The sequence below is a fragment of the Larimichthys crocea genome, unplaced genomic scaffold (assembly GCF_000972845.2).
Source record: "Larimichthys crocea isolate SSNF unplaced genomic scaffold, L_crocea_2.0 scaffold123, whole genome shotgun sequence".
Taxonomy (NCBI): Eukaryota; Metazoa; Chordata; class Actinopteri; family Sciaenidae; genus Larimichthys; species Larimichthys crocea.
The window spans coordinates 107,717-126,259 of NW_020851695.1; the positions used below are offsets into that span (position 1 = coordinate 107,717).

Here is an 18,543-nt window from a genome sequence, read left to right on the forward strand (position 1 = left end):
GTCTTCTCCAGGGCCGAAGTAGTTTCTCCGGGGCGAACTCCCAAGATTCGACTCCACACTAGTGATGCGCGGGCCGGCCCGAAACCCGCGGGCACCCGCGGTCCGCCCGCGGGGCGGGACGGTGCGGGTAGAGAATGTTCCACTTTATTGGTGGGGCGGGCTGGGGCGGGTCGAATAATGTATATTGGGATTTTTTTTCCATTTTCTTTAGCCATAGTTACTAGTTACTCCTCAAAAAAAGTACCTGCGTTAGTAACGTAATTACTCTGTTGTAGAAATAACTCGTTACTGGTAACAGACGTGGATAAACGTTTTCCCCCAGCAACAATCTACACTTCACATATACATTCTTATCTTTCATCTCAGTATAGGTGAAGTATTGCTTGTATCGACAATTTGTGAAAGACATCTTATTTTCTGATCGCTCGGGACTTACTATCTCGTCTCTACTGTGTGTGTGTGTGTGGGTGTATGGAGGCGTCATCGTCTTTAGATTAATCAATTGATTGACAAAGCTTTAATTGGTGCTCTGAAAAAATTTTCGGCGCGCGCAATAACTTTTCTCCTCTATGGGCTAAGCCACCCCAGTTTCTTAAACCTAGTGACGTCCCTGCTAATAACATACACAAAGAGTCAAAAAGTTTGCCCACCCCTAGGTTAGAGGGTTTATGTGGTGTCTACAGTTGAAGTCTACTCATCAGTTTTTACACATTTCTGAAGAAGTTGTGATGTTGTGTCAGCAGGACTACAGCTGACCAATGTCTGGAAATGTTTGAATATACAAATGTTTGTACTTCTGCATTTTCTGTCCACTAATCTGTACAAATCAGACAGAAAGGCTCAGTCCTTTCTGCAACGGCCCAGGGTTTGAATCCGACCTGTGGCCATTTGCTGCATGTTGTTCCCCGTCTCTCTCTCCCCCCATTCCTGTCACTCTTCAGCTGTCTCTGTCAAATAAAAGCTTGTAAAGGCAAAAAAAATTGTTAAATTCAAGATTGAGGTTTATTGCACTAGCGTGACCAACACGTATCCCCAAAGTGGATGATTGTGATTTAGTTCGTGTTGTCTACTCTGCTGTGTGTCTTCAGATCAATTTTGGAGGGCTGCCAGTATCAGTGAAGCCGAGCTCAGGAGGCAGAGAGAACTTCGTGGGCTGCATGGAAGGAATCACCTACAACGGAGACAACATCACTAACCTGGTCCGCAGGAAAAAGGTGGACACGTCCAGCTTTGTAAGACAACTCTCTCTGCCTGTGTGTGTGTGTGACTAACTTACATTGGTTTTCTTTATCTGTGTTTGTAGATAGTGTCTTTTCATTTTTATTTAAAAACCTAAAAAAAACAGAAAGGCGCCCACCAGTTGAGGCCTATGCATGTTTTGCTCTGTGCCCTGTACTGTGCAGAGGTGTGAATATGTATGTGAATGGTTATCTCTATGTGTAAACTCTGTGACTGCAGAGTTAAACCCCGCCTCACCCCCACAGTCAGTTGGGATTGGCTCCAGCCCCCTGAGGCCCTTTAGAGGAATATTTGACTTGCAGTGATGTAGTGTAGTGTTACTGCTGATGAGTAAAATAGTCCAGAAGTAAAATGTACTCCTGTGACCCCCCCCCCCCCCCTCTGTCCCACCGTAGCGTAACCTGACGTTCTCGTGCGCCGAGTCCAACTCATTCTCCGTCTTCTTCAACTCCACGTCCTTCCTGCGGCTGCCAGGTCAGAGTGACGGCGACACCCTGTCCGTCAGCCTGTCTTTCAGGACATGGAACCCCAACGGGCTGCTGATGTTCACAGCGCTGGCTGACGGCTGGGTGGAGGTGGGACTGACGGAGGGCAAGGTCACCGTTTACATGAATGTGACACAGAAGAAGAACACACGTATTGACATCTCATCAGGTGAGCTCGGCTCATTGGTTCAGTCACCTCCAGTTTGTTCAGCCATTTCCTGTTTTAATGACACAATCATCAACTTTGATCATGAACTTTGTTTGCATCAATTTATTGATTTGTCTTCTAAGTATCTGTGTAATAAATGTGACAATGTACAGTGAGCAGGTTGTTGTAGCACAAAGAAACCTGTCCACAGTGATTCACAGTCATTCATCTCTTCCATATCAATCCCTTCTTGCAGGTTCAAGTCTGAACGATGGCCAGTGGCACAGTGTCCATCTGAATGCACTGGAGAATTATGCTATGCTGACAGTAGATGGAGATGAAGCGTCCACAGTCAGAACAGCCATCCCCATTCAGATTCAGACTGGAGGAACCTACTTCTTTGGAGGTGATTATTCCAAAAGTCACCATCCAAAGTAACTTTATTTACTTCATCAGGCAGCACAGGATGATATTTGAATTTTCAGGTAGAGAATAATGTACTTCATTTACCTGAGTCAGCTTCAAGTCAAAGTCAAAGGAATAAAGTGTGTCGTTACTCACTTTACAATAAAGACAGACAAAGACATTGTATGATGAAGCCTGATTACATCTGACATAAAATAAAGGATTCATCATTTTACTACTAGGATATTATATATATATACTCAATACAACCCCAATTCCAAAAAAGTTGGGACTAGATGTAAACAGTTAATCGATTAATCGGTTAATTGTTGAAAAGAATTTAATCGATTAAATTAAATTAATCGGGTTAACTGAATCTAGGGCCATTTTCCACAGAAGTTTTTTCAGTGAGATTTCATGGTGTCTCCAGTTGAGGGTACCATAGCTTAATCTAGGCCACAGCGAACGTACCTGAACGTAACGCGGCGACAGACCTGGAGTGGAGTATGGAGCATTTCAAACTAAGCAATGATGACAAAGACGCTCAGTTAAACTCTGTGGTGCTACGTTTAAGTTCAGCAGCTCTACGAGTTCACTAAGATACCACCTTCAAAACCTGCAGCCGTGCTGACGCGCTAGCAATTAGCATTAGCCTCTAAGAATTAAATGCATGCTGATTGCTAACATGCTAATGCTAATTGCTTAATGCTCCTGTGTGTAAATGAACACGCTCAGCTCTCTCGTCACTCTCAACATTTCTGCGGGAAATTGTTAAATAGAGGCCCTCTAATTTTCCTGTCACCTTCCTCAGGGATGATTGAAGCTGTGTTCAGTACTACATGTTACTGTAAGTGTCCAGGGCTAGTAATCTTACTGTGACCTTTCTCAGAACAAGGGAGATTATAAGTGGTGCTGCTAATGTTTCAAGTTTTTCATGTAAGTACTTTACCAGATAATTATATGTAGGCTTAATATTGTGCAGGCTAAGCCCATATTGTATAGCTTTAAAAAATATTTTATGTTGCTTAATGTTTCACATGCAACAGGTGAGCCAGTGCACAATTATTTTTTTTTATGTATTTCAAATTTCTGTGCAGAATTTATTTTGGTTAAATGCCATATCTGTACCGTATCCCAACTGGTACAATAAAACATTAGTTGAGGAATATAACATGCATTTTTTATTCAGTATATAAGCAATATTTAGCTTTATGTTAAAAGACACCGTGAGAAATGTATGTTCTCAGGAAAAAAGCCGCTTATCAGTTAATCGTTAATCGACCGATAAGGTCAATCAACTAATTAATCGATAATTTGCATCCCTAGTTGGGACGCTTCGTAAAATAAAAACAGCAATGATTTGCAAATCTTACAAACCCTTTTTATTCCCAATAGAACATAAACAACATGTCACGTTAAAACTGAGACATTTTATCATTTCATAGAAAATATTAGCTCATTTTGAAATTGATGGGAGCAACACATTGATAGATTGAGCAACACATTTCAAAAAAGTTGGCACTTGGGCAACAAACGGCTGGAAAAGTATGCAGCACAAATCAAAAACAACTGGAGGAGCATTTGACAGTTAATTAGGTTAATTGGCAACAGGTCAGTAACATGACTGGGTATAAAAGGAGCATTTCAGAGGTTCACAATCTGTGACAAACTACGTCAAAAATTGGTTTAACAATTTCAGAAAAATGTTCCTCAATGTGAAATTGCAAAGACTTTGAAGATCCCACTATCTACAGTGTAAAATATCATCAAACATTCAGAGAATCAGGAGGAACAAAGGACAAGGTCAAAGGTCAAAACTGGATGCTCATAATCTTCACGCCCTCAGACAAAAATAAATTCTTTTTGTAAAACAATGGGCGCTGTGTCCTGCTCACTAAAGAGGAGAAGGACCATCCAACTTGTCATCAACAGCCAGTTCAAAACTCTTCATCTCTGATGGTATGGGGTTGTATTAGTGCCTATGTCGTCAGCGGCTTACACATCTAGAAAGGTACCATCAATGCTGAAAAGTACATAGAGGTTTTAGAGTAATATATGCTCACATCCAGACAACGTCTCTTTCAGGGAACACCATGGCTTTGCAGGAGAAGTCTGGGTGCTGAACTGGCCTGCCTGCAGTCCAGACCTTTCACCAAAAGAAAACATTTGGTGTATCATAAAACAAAAAATCCAACAACGAAAGCCCAGGACTGTTGAGCAGCTATAGTTGTACAGACAGTTTTTAAAAGACGAGGGGATGCTACACAATGAACATCACTCTGTCCCAACTTTTTTGAGACATGTTGCTCCCATCAATTTCAAAAAGAAATGATAAAACGTCTCAGTTTAAACACGTGATATGTTGTTTATGTTCTATTGAGAATAAAATATGGGTTTGTGAGATTTGCAAATGATTTCATTCTGTTTTTATTTACATTTTACACAACGTCCCAACTTTTTTGGAATTGGGGTTGTATTATATATGTTTCATAATCAGTGTTTCTCCAGTAATTAATAAATGATGACCTCTGACCTCCTCCATTTGTCTCCAGGCTACTTCCTGCACACTAACACCCGATCACTTCAGCGCTCCTTCCAGGGATGCATGCAGATGATCCACATCGACGACCATCTAGCTGACCTCAGGGCTGTGGAACAGGGCCTCATTGGAACCTTTGAAAACGTCAGCCTGGATATGTGTGCCATCATAGACAGGTACACAACTCAAAGGACAAAGGTTCAGTCTGTCACATTCAGAGGGTCTGTTTATAGAATATGGCAGAAATTGAATATAATCTTCAGAACTATGTGTTTATTAGTGTATAATCATCTGAAAATGATTGTGCAAGGACAAATTAAACATTGCTTCTAGACTAGGCTTTTCAGGTTTTTCGCGTATTTCACTGCCACTGCATTTTCTCCTTTAGGAAGGAGAGGGTGAGGTGAGGGGGTTGCAGTCAGCAACCACACCTCTAGATGCCACTAAATCCCACACACTAGAAGAAACAGCAGGAGGAAGCAGGGTGGTTCACTGGGTAGTTGGAAACTGGTCTTGACTTGAGCTTCCTTCACTGTGTGTCGTGTCAGGTGTGTCCCGAACCACTGCGAGCACGGTGGCCGCTGTTCTCAGACGTGGGACACGTTCAGCTGCAACTGTAGTGGCACTGGATACACCGGAGCTACTTGCCACACCTGTAAGTTTACACACACACACACACACACACACACACACACATTATGTCTGCTGAGCTGTGTGTTTTGTATCATCTGTAGCGATGTATCAGCAGTCCTGTGAGGAGTATAAGCACCAGGGGAAAAGTTCAGGGAGCTATTGGATCGACCCAGATGGCAGTGGGTCTGTCGCCCCCTTCAGAGTCAGCTGTGACATGACAGGTGAGATGCCATGAAAAGGGTGTACTAGCTTTGCTTATTACACCCTGCAAAAGGTCTTCCCATGTCTGTTTGTAAATCAGTCAGAACAGTATTGTTTTTGTGAATGTCACAGTAGCTTCTGTGGTGTGGATATAGTTCTCTTCTATGCAGTATGCTTACACAATACACAATAAACTGTTTTACCATTGAGAGTGCACCGCCTGGGTACTGACAGCACACACTGTATTTTGCCATAACTGACAGCATGAACACACTGTGGACAGCACCGTGTCTATCACACTGTATATATTTTCTCTATGTCATGTGTTATAGCTATTTTGAAAGATCACAATGACCTACATTGACCTAGATTGTGCAGTAATGTTCATTGACCAAGTGAAAATTAATCTGTGGATCTGTGGATCATTACATTTTATTAAATAGACTACAAAGTCTTGATGTCTAATCATTTATTAAATGCTGCCAAGAGTAGTCATGTGTTTTGGTTGGAAGAGTTCTATGTGTTCGTCCACCTTGAACATTACTGAGCCTGGAGCAGTGTATGGTTTAGAAACACTTTAGAATCTGGTTAGATGCATTGTTCCTCCCTCAGCCTGTGACTATATTATAGTCCATGGTGAAGATTGTTCCTCTTTTACATCTGCTGCCAAACTCAAGATTTAAATTGACTATACTTGTTTGATAAGAAGAGAATTTATTTAAGCTCCACGCAATTTCTCATTCTGCCAGAACTCACTACTGTCTTCTGTATTCTCTGGTCAAATGACCTTCTCTGCACACTCATCATAACATACACTGGTGAACTCTTATTTACGAAGTCACTCGCCTGCTTAAGTCAGTTATTAAAGGCAATATTAGCTGCCAAATATAATTCAGTGAAGAAATCAAAAATCTGATGTATTTGCTAGTTTACTGTATAGTGTGGTAATGTTTGGTGAGGAAGGTGTGGGGTCTATATAGAGCCTGTGTTTTGTGGTCTTGTAGAAGAAAAGGTCTGGACCACGCTGAAGAACAACCTGTCTCCTCAAACATCAGTCAGCAGTGCAGACCAAGAGGGGAAGGCAGTGCTGCAGATCACCTACAACGTGACTGATGAACAGGTACACAATGACCACCTCTGCTGTACATTATCCTGTCTTTTAAGTCATGTTGCACACGCTCTTCAGGTGATTTCTTTACTCTATGTTGTATTGATGTTTCCTTTCATGATCACACCCAGAGCCATTGTGGTCTGAGCCCCTTTATTACGTGCCTCGTGAAAATCCAAAATAAACGGAGAGCTTTCAGTCTGGTGATACCAGGCTACCTCTCAGTTCTCCTTTCGTAAAACTCTTGTTATAGAGAGCAACTGAGCAGAGTTAATTTTACTGTGGTGACAGCAGTACACTGAAAAGTTTCACATAGTCACTAAGAAAGCCTGAAGGTCTCTTTTTGTCTTTGTCCAGGTGCTGTCAGTCACCAGCAGTGCAGAGTACTGTGAACAGTATGTAGCCTACGCCTGCAGGATGTCTCGTCTGCTCAACACTCCAGGTGAAGTAGCACAGATGTCTCAGCTTTGCCTCTGACTTTTCACTCACTAATGAAATGAAACTAATGTTTTTTCCATGAATGCAAATTAGCCATGAAACAGATTCTTTTTGGCATCCATGTGTGAGCCATCAGGCGTACTGAGGTTCAAAGGTGACACAACTACAGCACATGCAGTATTTGAAGATGTGACAGCAGCTGAAAGAGAGTGGTGCACACAGTCCTAATGACCTGACTGTTTGTACTATTAATTAATACAGGATCACACCTTCAAGTCTGTTCATGTTTATGTGACGAGCATGCTGTCTGACTTAAGAATTGATCTCATCATAGTGGAAGTAAACTGACTGCAGGCTCTTGGTTTAACTCCCAGATGGCTCCCCGTTTACCTGGTGGGTAGGAAGAGCCAATGAGAAGCACTCCTACTGGGGGGGCTCAGGGCCGGGCATACAGAAGTGTTCCTGTGGTATCGAACACAACTGTACTGACCCCAAACACTACTGCAACTGTGACGCTGACCTGCGCAGCTGGTAAGTGGACCACATCTTTTTTTGAACTAGTGAAGGTGACAGAGTTTGGACACTGGCACTGAACTGTAATGCTTACCGTCACTCCTGTGTCTCATTTTTAAATATCCAACACAGTCTGCAGTACTTCCTGCTGCAATCTGCAACTCATGTCTTGAAATCTTCTCTAATTTTAGTGGAAGTTTAACAGAAGAAAGAACTTTTATTTGGGTTATTTTGTCAAATCAAATGTGAAAAATTATATATTATATTAAAATATTATGGTTCAACATGTCAAATGGACAGAAAAACTCTAACATCAAATGAATCAAATGTGTTCAGTTAGGAAGAGAAGCAAACTAAGAAACATCAGCCTCTGGGGGCGACTTCCTGTGCAGTCTGATTAGCAACTATAGATATTTGCATATGAATGTAGATAACTTCAGAAAATGCTAATCAGAAGCTAAATCAGTTGCTGATGTTGACTGTTGGATGGGGTCCAAGAGGCAGGTTGATGGCTTAGATGAAGAATGAGTTATTTGGTAAGGTAAGGGGAGAAAACAGTCTAAATATATATCAAGAGTGAGACTGCAGCTCCGCCTCCTGGTCTCAGCTCTGGGTTGTCACGGTCGACTAATAAACATGGCCATGAGATGAATGCATCTCTACTAATCAGACTTGGTTTTCCTTAAATCCTGACTTGTTTGACAGATGTTTGTTTCCCTGTATGTGTGTGTGCAGGAGGGAGGATGCAGGCCTGTTGGTATATAAAGACCATCTGCCTGTCGGTCAGGTTGTGGTTGGTGATACAAGCAGAGCTGGATCTGAGGCCAAACTGACAATCGGGCCACTCAAATGCCGGGGGGACCGTGAGTGTTTTACACACACATACAGACACACACACACACACACACACACACACACACACACACACATACTGGTATCTCATATGAAACATGAGTGTTCCACGTCTTGCTCTTGTGTTCTGAAGGGAACTACTGGAGCGCAGCATCCTTCACCAACCCTGCCTCCTACCTCCACTTCCCTTCCTTCAGAGGAGAAACCAGTACTGATATCTCCTTCTACTTTAAGACCTCCTCCACTCACGGAGTCTTCCTTGAGAACCTGGGAACCAGCGACTTCCTTCACATTGAGCTCAGAGGTGTGTCTGTGTGTGGACACTGAGATATAAATGACTTATTCACATTTGTTTAAACCCAAACTTTAAATACTACCATTTGAAATGACCAAAATCAACACAGAGGGCTGAAGTATCAGGTGTAACTCAGTGAAAGCTGCTCTAATAGTTTTGATCTAATCACAGTTTAATAGAAACACATTTATTTAATCAGGTGAGGCGGTTTAGAAAGTCAACACAAAACTGCACAGAGAGAGTAAATTAAATCAGAAACAGCTTTTTTATAAAAGCTCATTTAAATTGATTTAAAAGTTGCTGGTAAGCAGCTCGGCTCGGCTCTCCTCCGACAGGTCATTCCACAGTGTTGGAGCCCTAACTGCAAAGTCACCCTAAATCTAAGTAATCTGTCACTGTGGAACAAGGTGGAGTGACGAGTCATGGGGCACTAAATGTTCTGCTGAATAACTTGGGGTGACTTTGTGCAAGTCAAAGGCAGGAAGTAAAGATCTGATCCCTGAAATATTTCTGAGGTTTAAAGCATGATTTATTGAAATTCTCAAGCATAAGTTTGTTGTTGTTCTATATTGTTCCAAATGGATCCTTAGTGGAGTCTGAACGCGTTACTCATGTTTGATTTTTATCCCGGTGCTCCAGGCGGCTCTGTGGTCTCCTTCTCATTTGATGTGGGCAGTGAGCGGATGGAGCTTAGTGTCCACTCGCCAGTGCCTCTGAACGATGACCAATGGCATCGTGTGGAGGCTGAGAAGAACATCAAGGAGGCTGTGCTGCAGCTTAACGGACAGTACAGGGAGGCCAGACCCACCCCCCCACAGGGACACACAAAACTGGACTTCTACAGTGACTTGTATGTTGGTAAGATACACACATACAGCCCCACACCCAACCACCCACCCACCCACACACACACACACACACACACATACATACACCTGATGCATTCTCCACAGCTCACAGTCATACATTATGATCATCTGTAGCCAATGAGTTGGACACAGCTCCCCTGAGGGAGATCTGAAAGAATGTGAACAGCAGGATTCTCCCGGGGAACTTGTTCACACTTCAACAAGCATGCATAAGTATAGTTAAGTTAATAATACCGAAATAATACACATCAGAGTGATGACATGATTCACACATCTGTTAACAAGCCTGACTGAAGCCTGAATCAAACTCTAGTCTTCATACCTCTGCTGTTTCAGGTGCCTCGAGTGGTCAGAGGGGTTTCCTGGGCTGCATGCGGGCTCTGAAGATAAATGGAGTGACCTTTGACCTGGAGGAGAGAGCAAAGGTGACTCCGGGGGTGAATCCAGGCTGCCAGGGCCACTGCAGCAACTATGGCATGCACTGCAGGAGTGGAGGGAAGTGCGTGGAGCAGTACAACGGATACTCGTGTGACTGCTCCCTCACTGCATATGATGGACCCTTCTGCACAGACGGTAATCAGTGTGAAGAGGTGTGACTGTGTGTGTGAAAGGTCAGCTGTCAAAGACAGACAGACAGAAGTGAAGTCCATCAACTAGGATGTGTGTGTGGAGGTGTTTAGTGCTTCACCACATACTGTCAAAAAAGTCAAACTTAAATGGAAATAAATGATGTTGGAATGTAATTAGAATGTAAGCTGTCCTGTTCAGGACATATCGTACGCATACATCCATGAGTAAAGAATGAATGGTTCAAAAACTCTGCAGTGTGGTTTTCCACCAGATCAGCTCTGTACTAGGAGTAAGCCTGGCTCCTGTGTGAACTGACTGTAGCTGAGTGGGGTCGCCTCTGCTGCTTTATTTTAACATCGTCATAGCGATGGTACTTGGAGATTCATCAGAGTTGCCACCCAGATACTTCTGGGTCATTTCACCCAGTTAGGAACCTCGAAAGGATAAACAGCTGTATCTAATGCATAGTTGGTGAGAGGTTACAGTAGATGTTTAGATTATGTAGAAACATACACCTCTGTGATGGTTTCTGTACATGTGGTAGATGTCGGTGGCTACTTTGAGACGGGAACACTGGTGCGGTATGACTTCCTGCCAGAGGCGGGTCCGTTTGCGTTGCGGGAGGTGAAGAGCCCGTCAGGTGTTGGTGTTCCTAATGAGTCCAACCTGACTCAGGAGGAGCTGGTGTTCAGCTTCAGTACCTCCAGTGCTCCGAGCATCCTGGTCTACATCAGCTCCAGGACTCAGGACTATGTGGCTGTGGTGCTCAGGCATAATGGTAGGTACATCAACATCATACCTGATCAATATTTGAAATATATATATATCTTATGAACGGCTGTTACATTATTGTCTCTATATGTTTGTGTCCAGGCACTCTCCAGATTCGCTACAGTCTCGGGGGGCTAACAGAACCTTACACCATAGATGTTGACCATCGTAACATGGCCAACGGACAGCCACACTCTGTCAACATAACGAGGAACTTAAGAGAGATTCGACTACAGGTTAGTGCTTCCTGACCTGAGCCTGTGTGCTGATCATAAGAAAGAAAGACAGCTGTCACACTGTGGTACAGTCACAATTCAACATGTTCCACAGGCTTACATGTTTGTCTGAGAGTGAAGTGAAGTGTCTGTGTGTCAACTACAGATCTGCAACTGGACTGGCTTAGCTTAGCTTAGCTTAGCTTAGCTACTGTAAGGACTGGGAGCCAGAGGAAACAGCCAGAATACACCATAAACACTGTCAATCTCACTCATTAACATGATGTGTATGTTCACTGACTGACTGCAGATGAGCAGACAGCAGTGTACTTTATGGATATTTCTCTTTTCATTTTTGATTTGTTTTAAAGAATAGATGATGACAAACAATAAATAACAAATAAATATCAGGGACGCACAGTACCAATCATTTGGGCAGGTTCACAGTATGAAAGACACAACATAAGTGTGGCTGTGAAACACTTTGACTATAACTTTTGTCATACATTCTGTTTACTTCAGGAACTATATTTGACCTGTACTCTATTGTGGCAGAAGTTACAGGATATTTCTTCTTCTTATCATACATTTCTTTTAAATGCAGTTTAGGTTCTTATTTCCAGGAAAGAGGAAGAGGAAATGGGTAGAATGGAAATGAGTTTTCATTAGAACTTCTCCTTCAGAGTTACATGCACACTTTAGACTTCTTGTTGTCTCAGCTGCCCTTCTTCTTTTTGCCATGTTGCCAGCTCGACCACTACCCAGTGTCGACACACACCCTGCCTGAGGCCTCCGACACCCAGTTCAACTTGGTCAAAAGTATCTTTCTCGGAAAGGTCTTTGGTAAGCGTGCATGTGTGTGATTCTTCTCTTCGTGCCTTCAGTGTGATGCTTGGTGTGCGTGTATTTCACCACTTGTATTTTAAAGTGTGTCAGTGAGTGTAAACACTGGTGAATGGGGTCACATGATTTACCCACAGAATGGTCTCATCTCTGTGACAACCTCTTACTAGGCAATGATTAAAGTATTAATAACATGTCTTTATGATATGATGTTTTTACCCGCCTCCCTCTGAAGATTAATCCCATTCAATTGGATCTTCATTTATAGTCAGCCAGTGTTTCAGACTGCTGATTGGGAATGATGGGAATCCAACTGGGGGCATTTTAATTCCATAGTCAGTGTTTGAACCCCCTCTACCCAGCCCTACACACAGTTCTATCTGATACAGAGTGCCTATAATGCGTGATATGCTTTTACTGCACATCAAATATGTAAAGGCGACAGCATTAAGTTGTTACAGAGAAGTAAGTTTGTTTATATTTGTGGTACTTTCTGTCACAGTCTGTTAAATTAACATAGTTTTCTGTTTTGAAGACTACATGCAAGTAATGTGTATACTATCACTAATGTCATAACTCAGTCAGTCAGCAGGGTGTGTTATGTAATAAAACCAAAACCACTGACACTTTCTGCCTCTCATTGACACCTCCACCCTGTCTCCATCCCATCACAGTTGCAACCTCGGAGTCATCTTTGACAATAACCTCTGCTTTGAACATCACAGAAATCAAATCACCAGAACTGCCATTGTTCTCAAAACTCTGCTGCATGTCTGCTTACCCACACCCACACCTGTGACCACATCACCTCTGTCCTTCAGACCATGCCTCCTCTGTAGCCGCCCCCTCCCTCTAGAACTCTCTAGAAACACATCCATGACTGTACCGACCTTCCAACATTTAAATCTCTGACAAAAACACACCTTTTAATGTTTAGCTCAGTCTAATGTGTTTTTAGTCTATGCTATGTAAAATGTAAAAGCCACATGATGTGCTGCCATGTGTCATCTTCAGCTCAGTTCATGGAGATAGAAGGTTTTCTTCTATGGTACCGTTGTGATCCTTGCTGTGTCTTTTCTTGTAGAAACTGGACAGATTGACCCGATTCTTATCGAGCGTTACAACACACCAGGCTTCGTGGGCTGTCTGTCAAGAGTTCAGTTTAACAGCGTGGCGCCGTTGAAAGCTGCGCTGCGCTCAGGCCTGGCAGCACCCGTCAGCACCCACGGGATCCTGGTGCCGTCCAACTGTGGAGCCTCACCCCTCACCATCTCCCCAATGGCCTCAGCTAGTGACCCCTGGCACCTAGAAGCTGGTAGAGACACAGTTTGAAGGAACATTAGGACACACCAAAGTCAACCAGATAACAAATATGAGTGATTTGATTTGTCCACAGCTGGAGCTGTTTTCCCCTTCAACGAGGACAAGGCCAGTGAGGATGGAGTGGATCGCAACTCTGCCATAATTGGAGGTAAAATTCATTTCAAGTGTTAGAACTGTCCTTTTGTGCCACCAGTGAGATAGCAGCTGTTTACTCCATCAGTAAACAGCGATCTCATGGTCTTGCTGCTGTCTCTTATTGCTGTGTCATGTCTGATGGTTCCACTGAATTTTAGGTATTTTATTTTCCATAGTCTGTTCGCATCAGTGGTCTTTTTTAAAATAGTTTTTATGCACGGGAAAGGACGCTTTGTCACAGGCTCTGTCTCTGTTAACAATGTTGGCCTCACATTAGACAGCACATTTCATTTCGTATCTGTTAATGAATTTGTTTTGTTTCCAGGTATCATCTCCATGGTGATCTTCACTGTCCTCTGCATTATGGTGTTTGTGATCCGCAACATGTTCCGTCATAAAGGCTCCTACCACACCAATGAAGCCAAGGGAGCCGAGTCGGCGGACTGTGCCGACGCAGCGATCATCGTCAATGACCCGGCCTTCACCGAAACCATAGACGAGAGCAAGAAGGAGTGGTTCATCTGAGCCGCTCTCCACAACACGGACACATGACGTTAGGATGTATGTAGTTTTCTAAGCATAGGGAGTAGTAGTGAGGTCACCACCTTTGAAACCTCGAGGATGTAGTGAGCGGTTTATTCAAAAACTTTATGGACAATGGACACCATGGCATTACAGCGTGGGTATTAAAGCACAGGGCAGAGCACTGCCTGGCAGAGCCCATGTGTATTTGCAATGGACAGTGTGACAGGACGACAGTGCCATTAAGTTACAGGCCTTGGATGAGTGAGTGTGTTCATTAGCTTTTATTTGAGTATTTCTTTCATCATTCGTCATTTGATTTCAATTGAACTAAATTTATTTATTTATTTATTCATATTTAAGCCGTTTTTTTCACCACAGTTGTTTATTTGCGTTCATTTTTATAGATGAATATCTTCATGTCTTCGTGCTGGCATTAAAGGTAATGATTATTAACCTCTGTAGCAATCCTGCCTTATTTGACATTTATTTCAATAAAGTCTGTGTGTGTGTGTGTGTGTGTACTGACAGGCTTGCTTGTCTGGGAAGGAGATGTAGCCAGGTCTGCATCATTTGGACTCAGTGCGGGAAAGGAAGTGTCACACTTGTATTTATTTTTGCATCTACATAACTGAGTGTCTTTTAATGACTTTGCAGAAGTGATTGTTGAAACTTTAATGACTGCATCTTTTCTTTGACTGTTGCTGCCAAATGAGTTCAGAGTTGAGTTCAGCTTTTGAAGAATGAACCGAGTCCTGTCAGTCCACAGCTGCACTCACTTCTTCACTGCCTTTTGTTAGCAATGCTAGTACATTTGTCTAAGTGATACCACATACAAGGTTTGTTCACATAATTAAGAAACATTTTTGAAATCTTCTCGTGTGCCATGTGACCTGGTGACAGATAAGATCACATTCAAACTTGGTTCATCCGCACAGAGACAGGTTTGGGATGGGTTTAGAAGCAGGAGCAAAGTGCTCGCCTAGATTTATCACAAGGTTAAAAAACCCCATCTCTACTACGTCCAGAGCTGTCTCATTTAATCATTGTACTTTGTTAGCTAAGTGCCCAGCTAACAGTGAAGATAAGCCCAGCTCAAACCTGATATCTGCTTTATGAGGACAGAAACTAACAATAACACACATACAACCCACAAGTGTTCAAAAGTTGAGTGCGACTGAAGTTCAAATTCAAATTTGCACTGTTGTCCTCCTGTTGTTTTTAAATAGAACTAAATGTCACTCAAATTTGATATAAACAGGAAACATCCTGAGCAGCTCTAACACAGAAGATTAGAAACAAAACATTTTGTGGTGAAGACACACTATAGGAAATAATCAGTATCTGCACATGTAATTGATGGATCAGAACAGTGCATGTGGTATCAGAGGGGACCCTCTGCAGCCTTCTCAGGAGGCTGAGATCAAGACAAGTCAACACCAGGACAGAAGAAACCTGAGTCTTGAGTACCACAGGCCTGGTTGGAAGGTGTATTTTTATCTAGGCTGGCAGTTTCCAGCTAGCTACATGAACACGTTCTGGACCTGCAGTGTCTCTGTGCTGGATGAGAGATGATGAAATGACGTGAAGCTGACACTCAGCATCTCATCTGCCAGACGACACGGAACAAATAAAACATCGCCAAAATGCTTGTTTCTCTTTCCTTTAAAGGGATGTGAAGTTATCGCACTCTAGGCTCCCTCACACTTTGCATTTAACACAGTGTTTAGGAAAGAGAGAGTAACTGGTGGGGATGATACTGGTTTGGTCAGGCTTAGTAAATCTGGAGTTAGGATAGTGTGTCCATGCTGAGGACTGAGGCCAGCTTCTTCCTGATGGCTGAACGGACTCTGAGTTCAGGATTCTTCTCAAATCTGAACTGTGTCTTTGTTTTTATCAAGTGGAATGATGATTCTGCAGAAGAATGTTTGTTAACCACATACAGAACTATGGCTTACATCCTGACATTTGATTGTATTGCATTTGTATTCCTTTGACTGCGCTGCAGTGTAACGGCATGCTGTTTGACACTGAATGACACACTTCTGTTTGATAAGCCACTGTAGCATCACATCGCTTTTTCTTCATGTTATATGTATAAAACTTTGCCTAACTGTTCTGTTTATAGCTGATCTCTCATTCTTTGTCTTGGAAAATGTGACAGAGAGTAATCTGATTACACATCTCACACTGACTAATAATAGATTTTTAATTAAAGCTTTAAAGGATGCCAAATTATGAAACAATGATCCCTCACACCAAAATAATGTAATTAAATCATTGACATAGCGGTATTCTGTACTTACTTAAAGTTTGGGCTATCAGAAGAAAATCTATATTCATATTAAATAACAGAGTCTAACTTAAATTCACCACCCAGATGAGAAAATACTGAATTCAGTCTCACTCTGAAGGTTGTTATGGACTCGTGTAATTCATACACACAAACGTCTTTATAAAACACACCAACAAAAAAATTGTTTTTATATTTTAAATTCTTTGTCTTTGATGACAGCTTTGCACACTCTTTCTCTCAATCAGCTTCATAAGGTCGTCTCCTGCCATGATTTTCAAGGTGTGCCTCATCAAAAATTAAGTTTGAATTTAACTTTAACTTGAATGTACCATCAAACACTCATGAAACCACCCAAGGAAAGGAAGAGCAGATACCACATACAGGCGCATCTCCTATAATGTAATATTGTGAAAAGGTTCATTTATTTCAATAATTCAGTTCAAAAAGTGAAACATATATAGATTGATTACACACAGTGAAATATTTTAAATGTTTATTTCTTTTCATTTTGATAATTATGGCTTACAGCTAATAAAAAGACAAAATTCAGTATTTCAAAAAATTAGAACATTGTGAAAAAGTTTAATATTATAGACTCACAATGTTGCACTCTAATCAGCTAATTAACTCAAAACACCTGCAAAGGTTTCCTGAGCCTTTAAACTGTCTCTGAGTTGATTTGTCCAGAAGACATTGTCATTGCCATCCTTCACAAGGAGGGTAAGCCACAAAGGGTCATTGCTAAAGAAGCTGGCTGTTCACAGAATGGTGTACTCAAGTAAATTAATAGAAAGTTGAGTGGAAGGGAAAAGTGTGGTAGAAAAAGATGCCAAAGCAACAGGAACAACAGCAGCCTTGAGAGGATTGTTAAGCAATGACCATTCAAGAATTTGGGGGAAATTCACAAAGAATGGACTGAGGCTGAAGTCGGTGCATGAAGATCCACCACACACAGACGTATCCAGGACATGAGCTACAACATTCACATTCCTCATGTCAAGTCACTCATGAACCAGAGACAATGTCAGAAGTGCCTTACCTAGGCTAAGGAGAAAAATTACTGGACTGTTGCTCAGTGGTTCAAAGTCCTCTTCTCAGATGAAAGTAAATTATGCATTTGATTTGGAAATCAAGGTCCCAGAGTCTGGAGGAAGAGTGGACAGACACAGAATCCAAGTTACTTGAAGTCCAGTGGTCTTCAAGTAAGTTTCCACAGTCAGTGTTGATTTGGGAGCCATGTCATCTGCTGGTTTTGGTCCACTGTGTTTTATCAAGTATCAACGTCAACACAGCCGTCTACCAGGACTATATATATATGGTATCCGTGTCATCCTCAAGCTCGGGTCCTCTACCAGAGGCCTGGGAGTTTGAGGGTTCTGCGCAGTATCTTCGATGTTCCGAGGACTGCACTCTTCTGGACTGAGGCTTCAGATGTTGTTCCTGGGATTTGCTGGAGCCACTCTCCCAGTTTGGGGGTTACTGCCCCAAGTGCCCCCACTACCACGGGGACCACGCAACCCTTGACCTTCCACATCCGTTCCAGCTGCTCTTTCAACCCTTGATACTTCTCAAGTTTCTCATGTTCCTTCTTCCTGATGTTGGCGTCAGCTGGGATCGCCACATCTATCACCACCACCCTTTTCTGCTCTTTGTCCACCACCACTATGTCTGGTTGGTTAGCCAGGACCTGTTTGTCAGTCTGGAAGCTGAAGTCCCACAGCACCTTGGCCCTGTTGTTCTCAGCCACCTTCTGTGGTGTGGCCCATCGGGATTTAGGTACTTCTATTCCATACTGGTTGCAGATGTTCCTGTATACTATCCCAGCCACTTGGTTGTGCCTCTCCATGTACACTGATCCAGCTAGCATCTTACACCCTGCTACTATGTGCTGGACTGTCTCAGGGGCTTCTTTACACAGTCTGCATCTTGGGTCTGGTCTACTCTGGTAGATCCTGGCCTCTATGGCTCTTGTGCTTATGGCCTGTTCTTGTGCTGCCATGATTAGTGCCTCTGTGCTGTCTGTCAGTCCTGCATTATCTAGCCACTGTTAGGATTTCTTGATATCAGCCACTTCCTCTATCTGACGGTGGTACATGCCATGTAGGGGTTTGTCCCTCCACGTTGTCTGTTCCTCCTCCTCTGC

General features: G+C 42.6%; 1 protein-coding gene across 2 annotated transcripts in view; it reads left to right on the plus strand.

Annotated features, from left to right (window-relative positions):
- Window positions 1–16,227, plus strand: part of cntnap2b (contactin associated protein 2b) — a 40,652-nt gene extending 24,425 nt beyond the window's left edge. Inside the window, exons 7-25 of one of the 2 annotated variants that reach the window (XM_027275413.1) lie at window positions 1,089–1,214; window positions 1,635–1,893; window positions 2,129–2,278; window positions 4,830–4,992; window positions 5,365–5,471; window positions 5,551–5,670; window positions 6,655–6,770; window positions 7,116–7,200; window positions 7,571–7,727; window positions 8,445–8,572; window positions 8,695–8,865; window positions 9,496–9,714; window positions 10,062–10,298; window positions 10,840–11,073; window positions 11,169–11,302; window positions 12,031–12,124; window positions 13,209–13,439; window positions 13,521–13,595; window positions 13,908–16,227. In XM_027275413.1, coding sequence (XP_027131214.1) covers window positions 1,089–1,214; window positions 1,635–1,893; window positions 2,129–2,278; window positions 4,830–4,992; window positions 5,365–5,471; window positions 5,551–5,670; window positions 6,655–6,770; window positions 7,116–7,200; window positions 7,571–7,727; window positions 8,445–8,572; window positions 8,695–8,865; window positions 9,496–9,714; window positions 10,062–10,298; window positions 10,840–11,073; window positions 11,169–11,302; window positions 12,031–12,124; window positions 13,209–13,439; window positions 13,521–13,595; window positions 13,908–14,107 — 3,006 coding nt within the window. In that variant the 3' untranslated portion in view covers window positions 14,108–16,227. Of the gene's footprint in view, window positions 1–1,088; window positions 1,233–1,634; window positions 1,894–2,128; window positions 2,279–4,829; window positions 4,993–5,364; window positions 5,472–5,550; window positions 5,671–6,654; window positions 6,771–7,115; window positions 7,201–7,570; window positions 7,728–8,444; window positions 8,573–8,694; window positions 8,866–9,495; window positions 9,715–10,061; window positions 10,299–10,839; window positions 11,074–11,168; window positions 11,303–12,030; window positions 12,125–13,208; window positions 13,440–13,520; window positions 13,596–13,907 lie in introns of both variants that reach the window. The other variant, XM_010754368.3, reaches the window with a different exon arrangement.
- The last annotated feature ends 2,316 nt before the right edge of the window (window positions 16,228–18,543 follow it).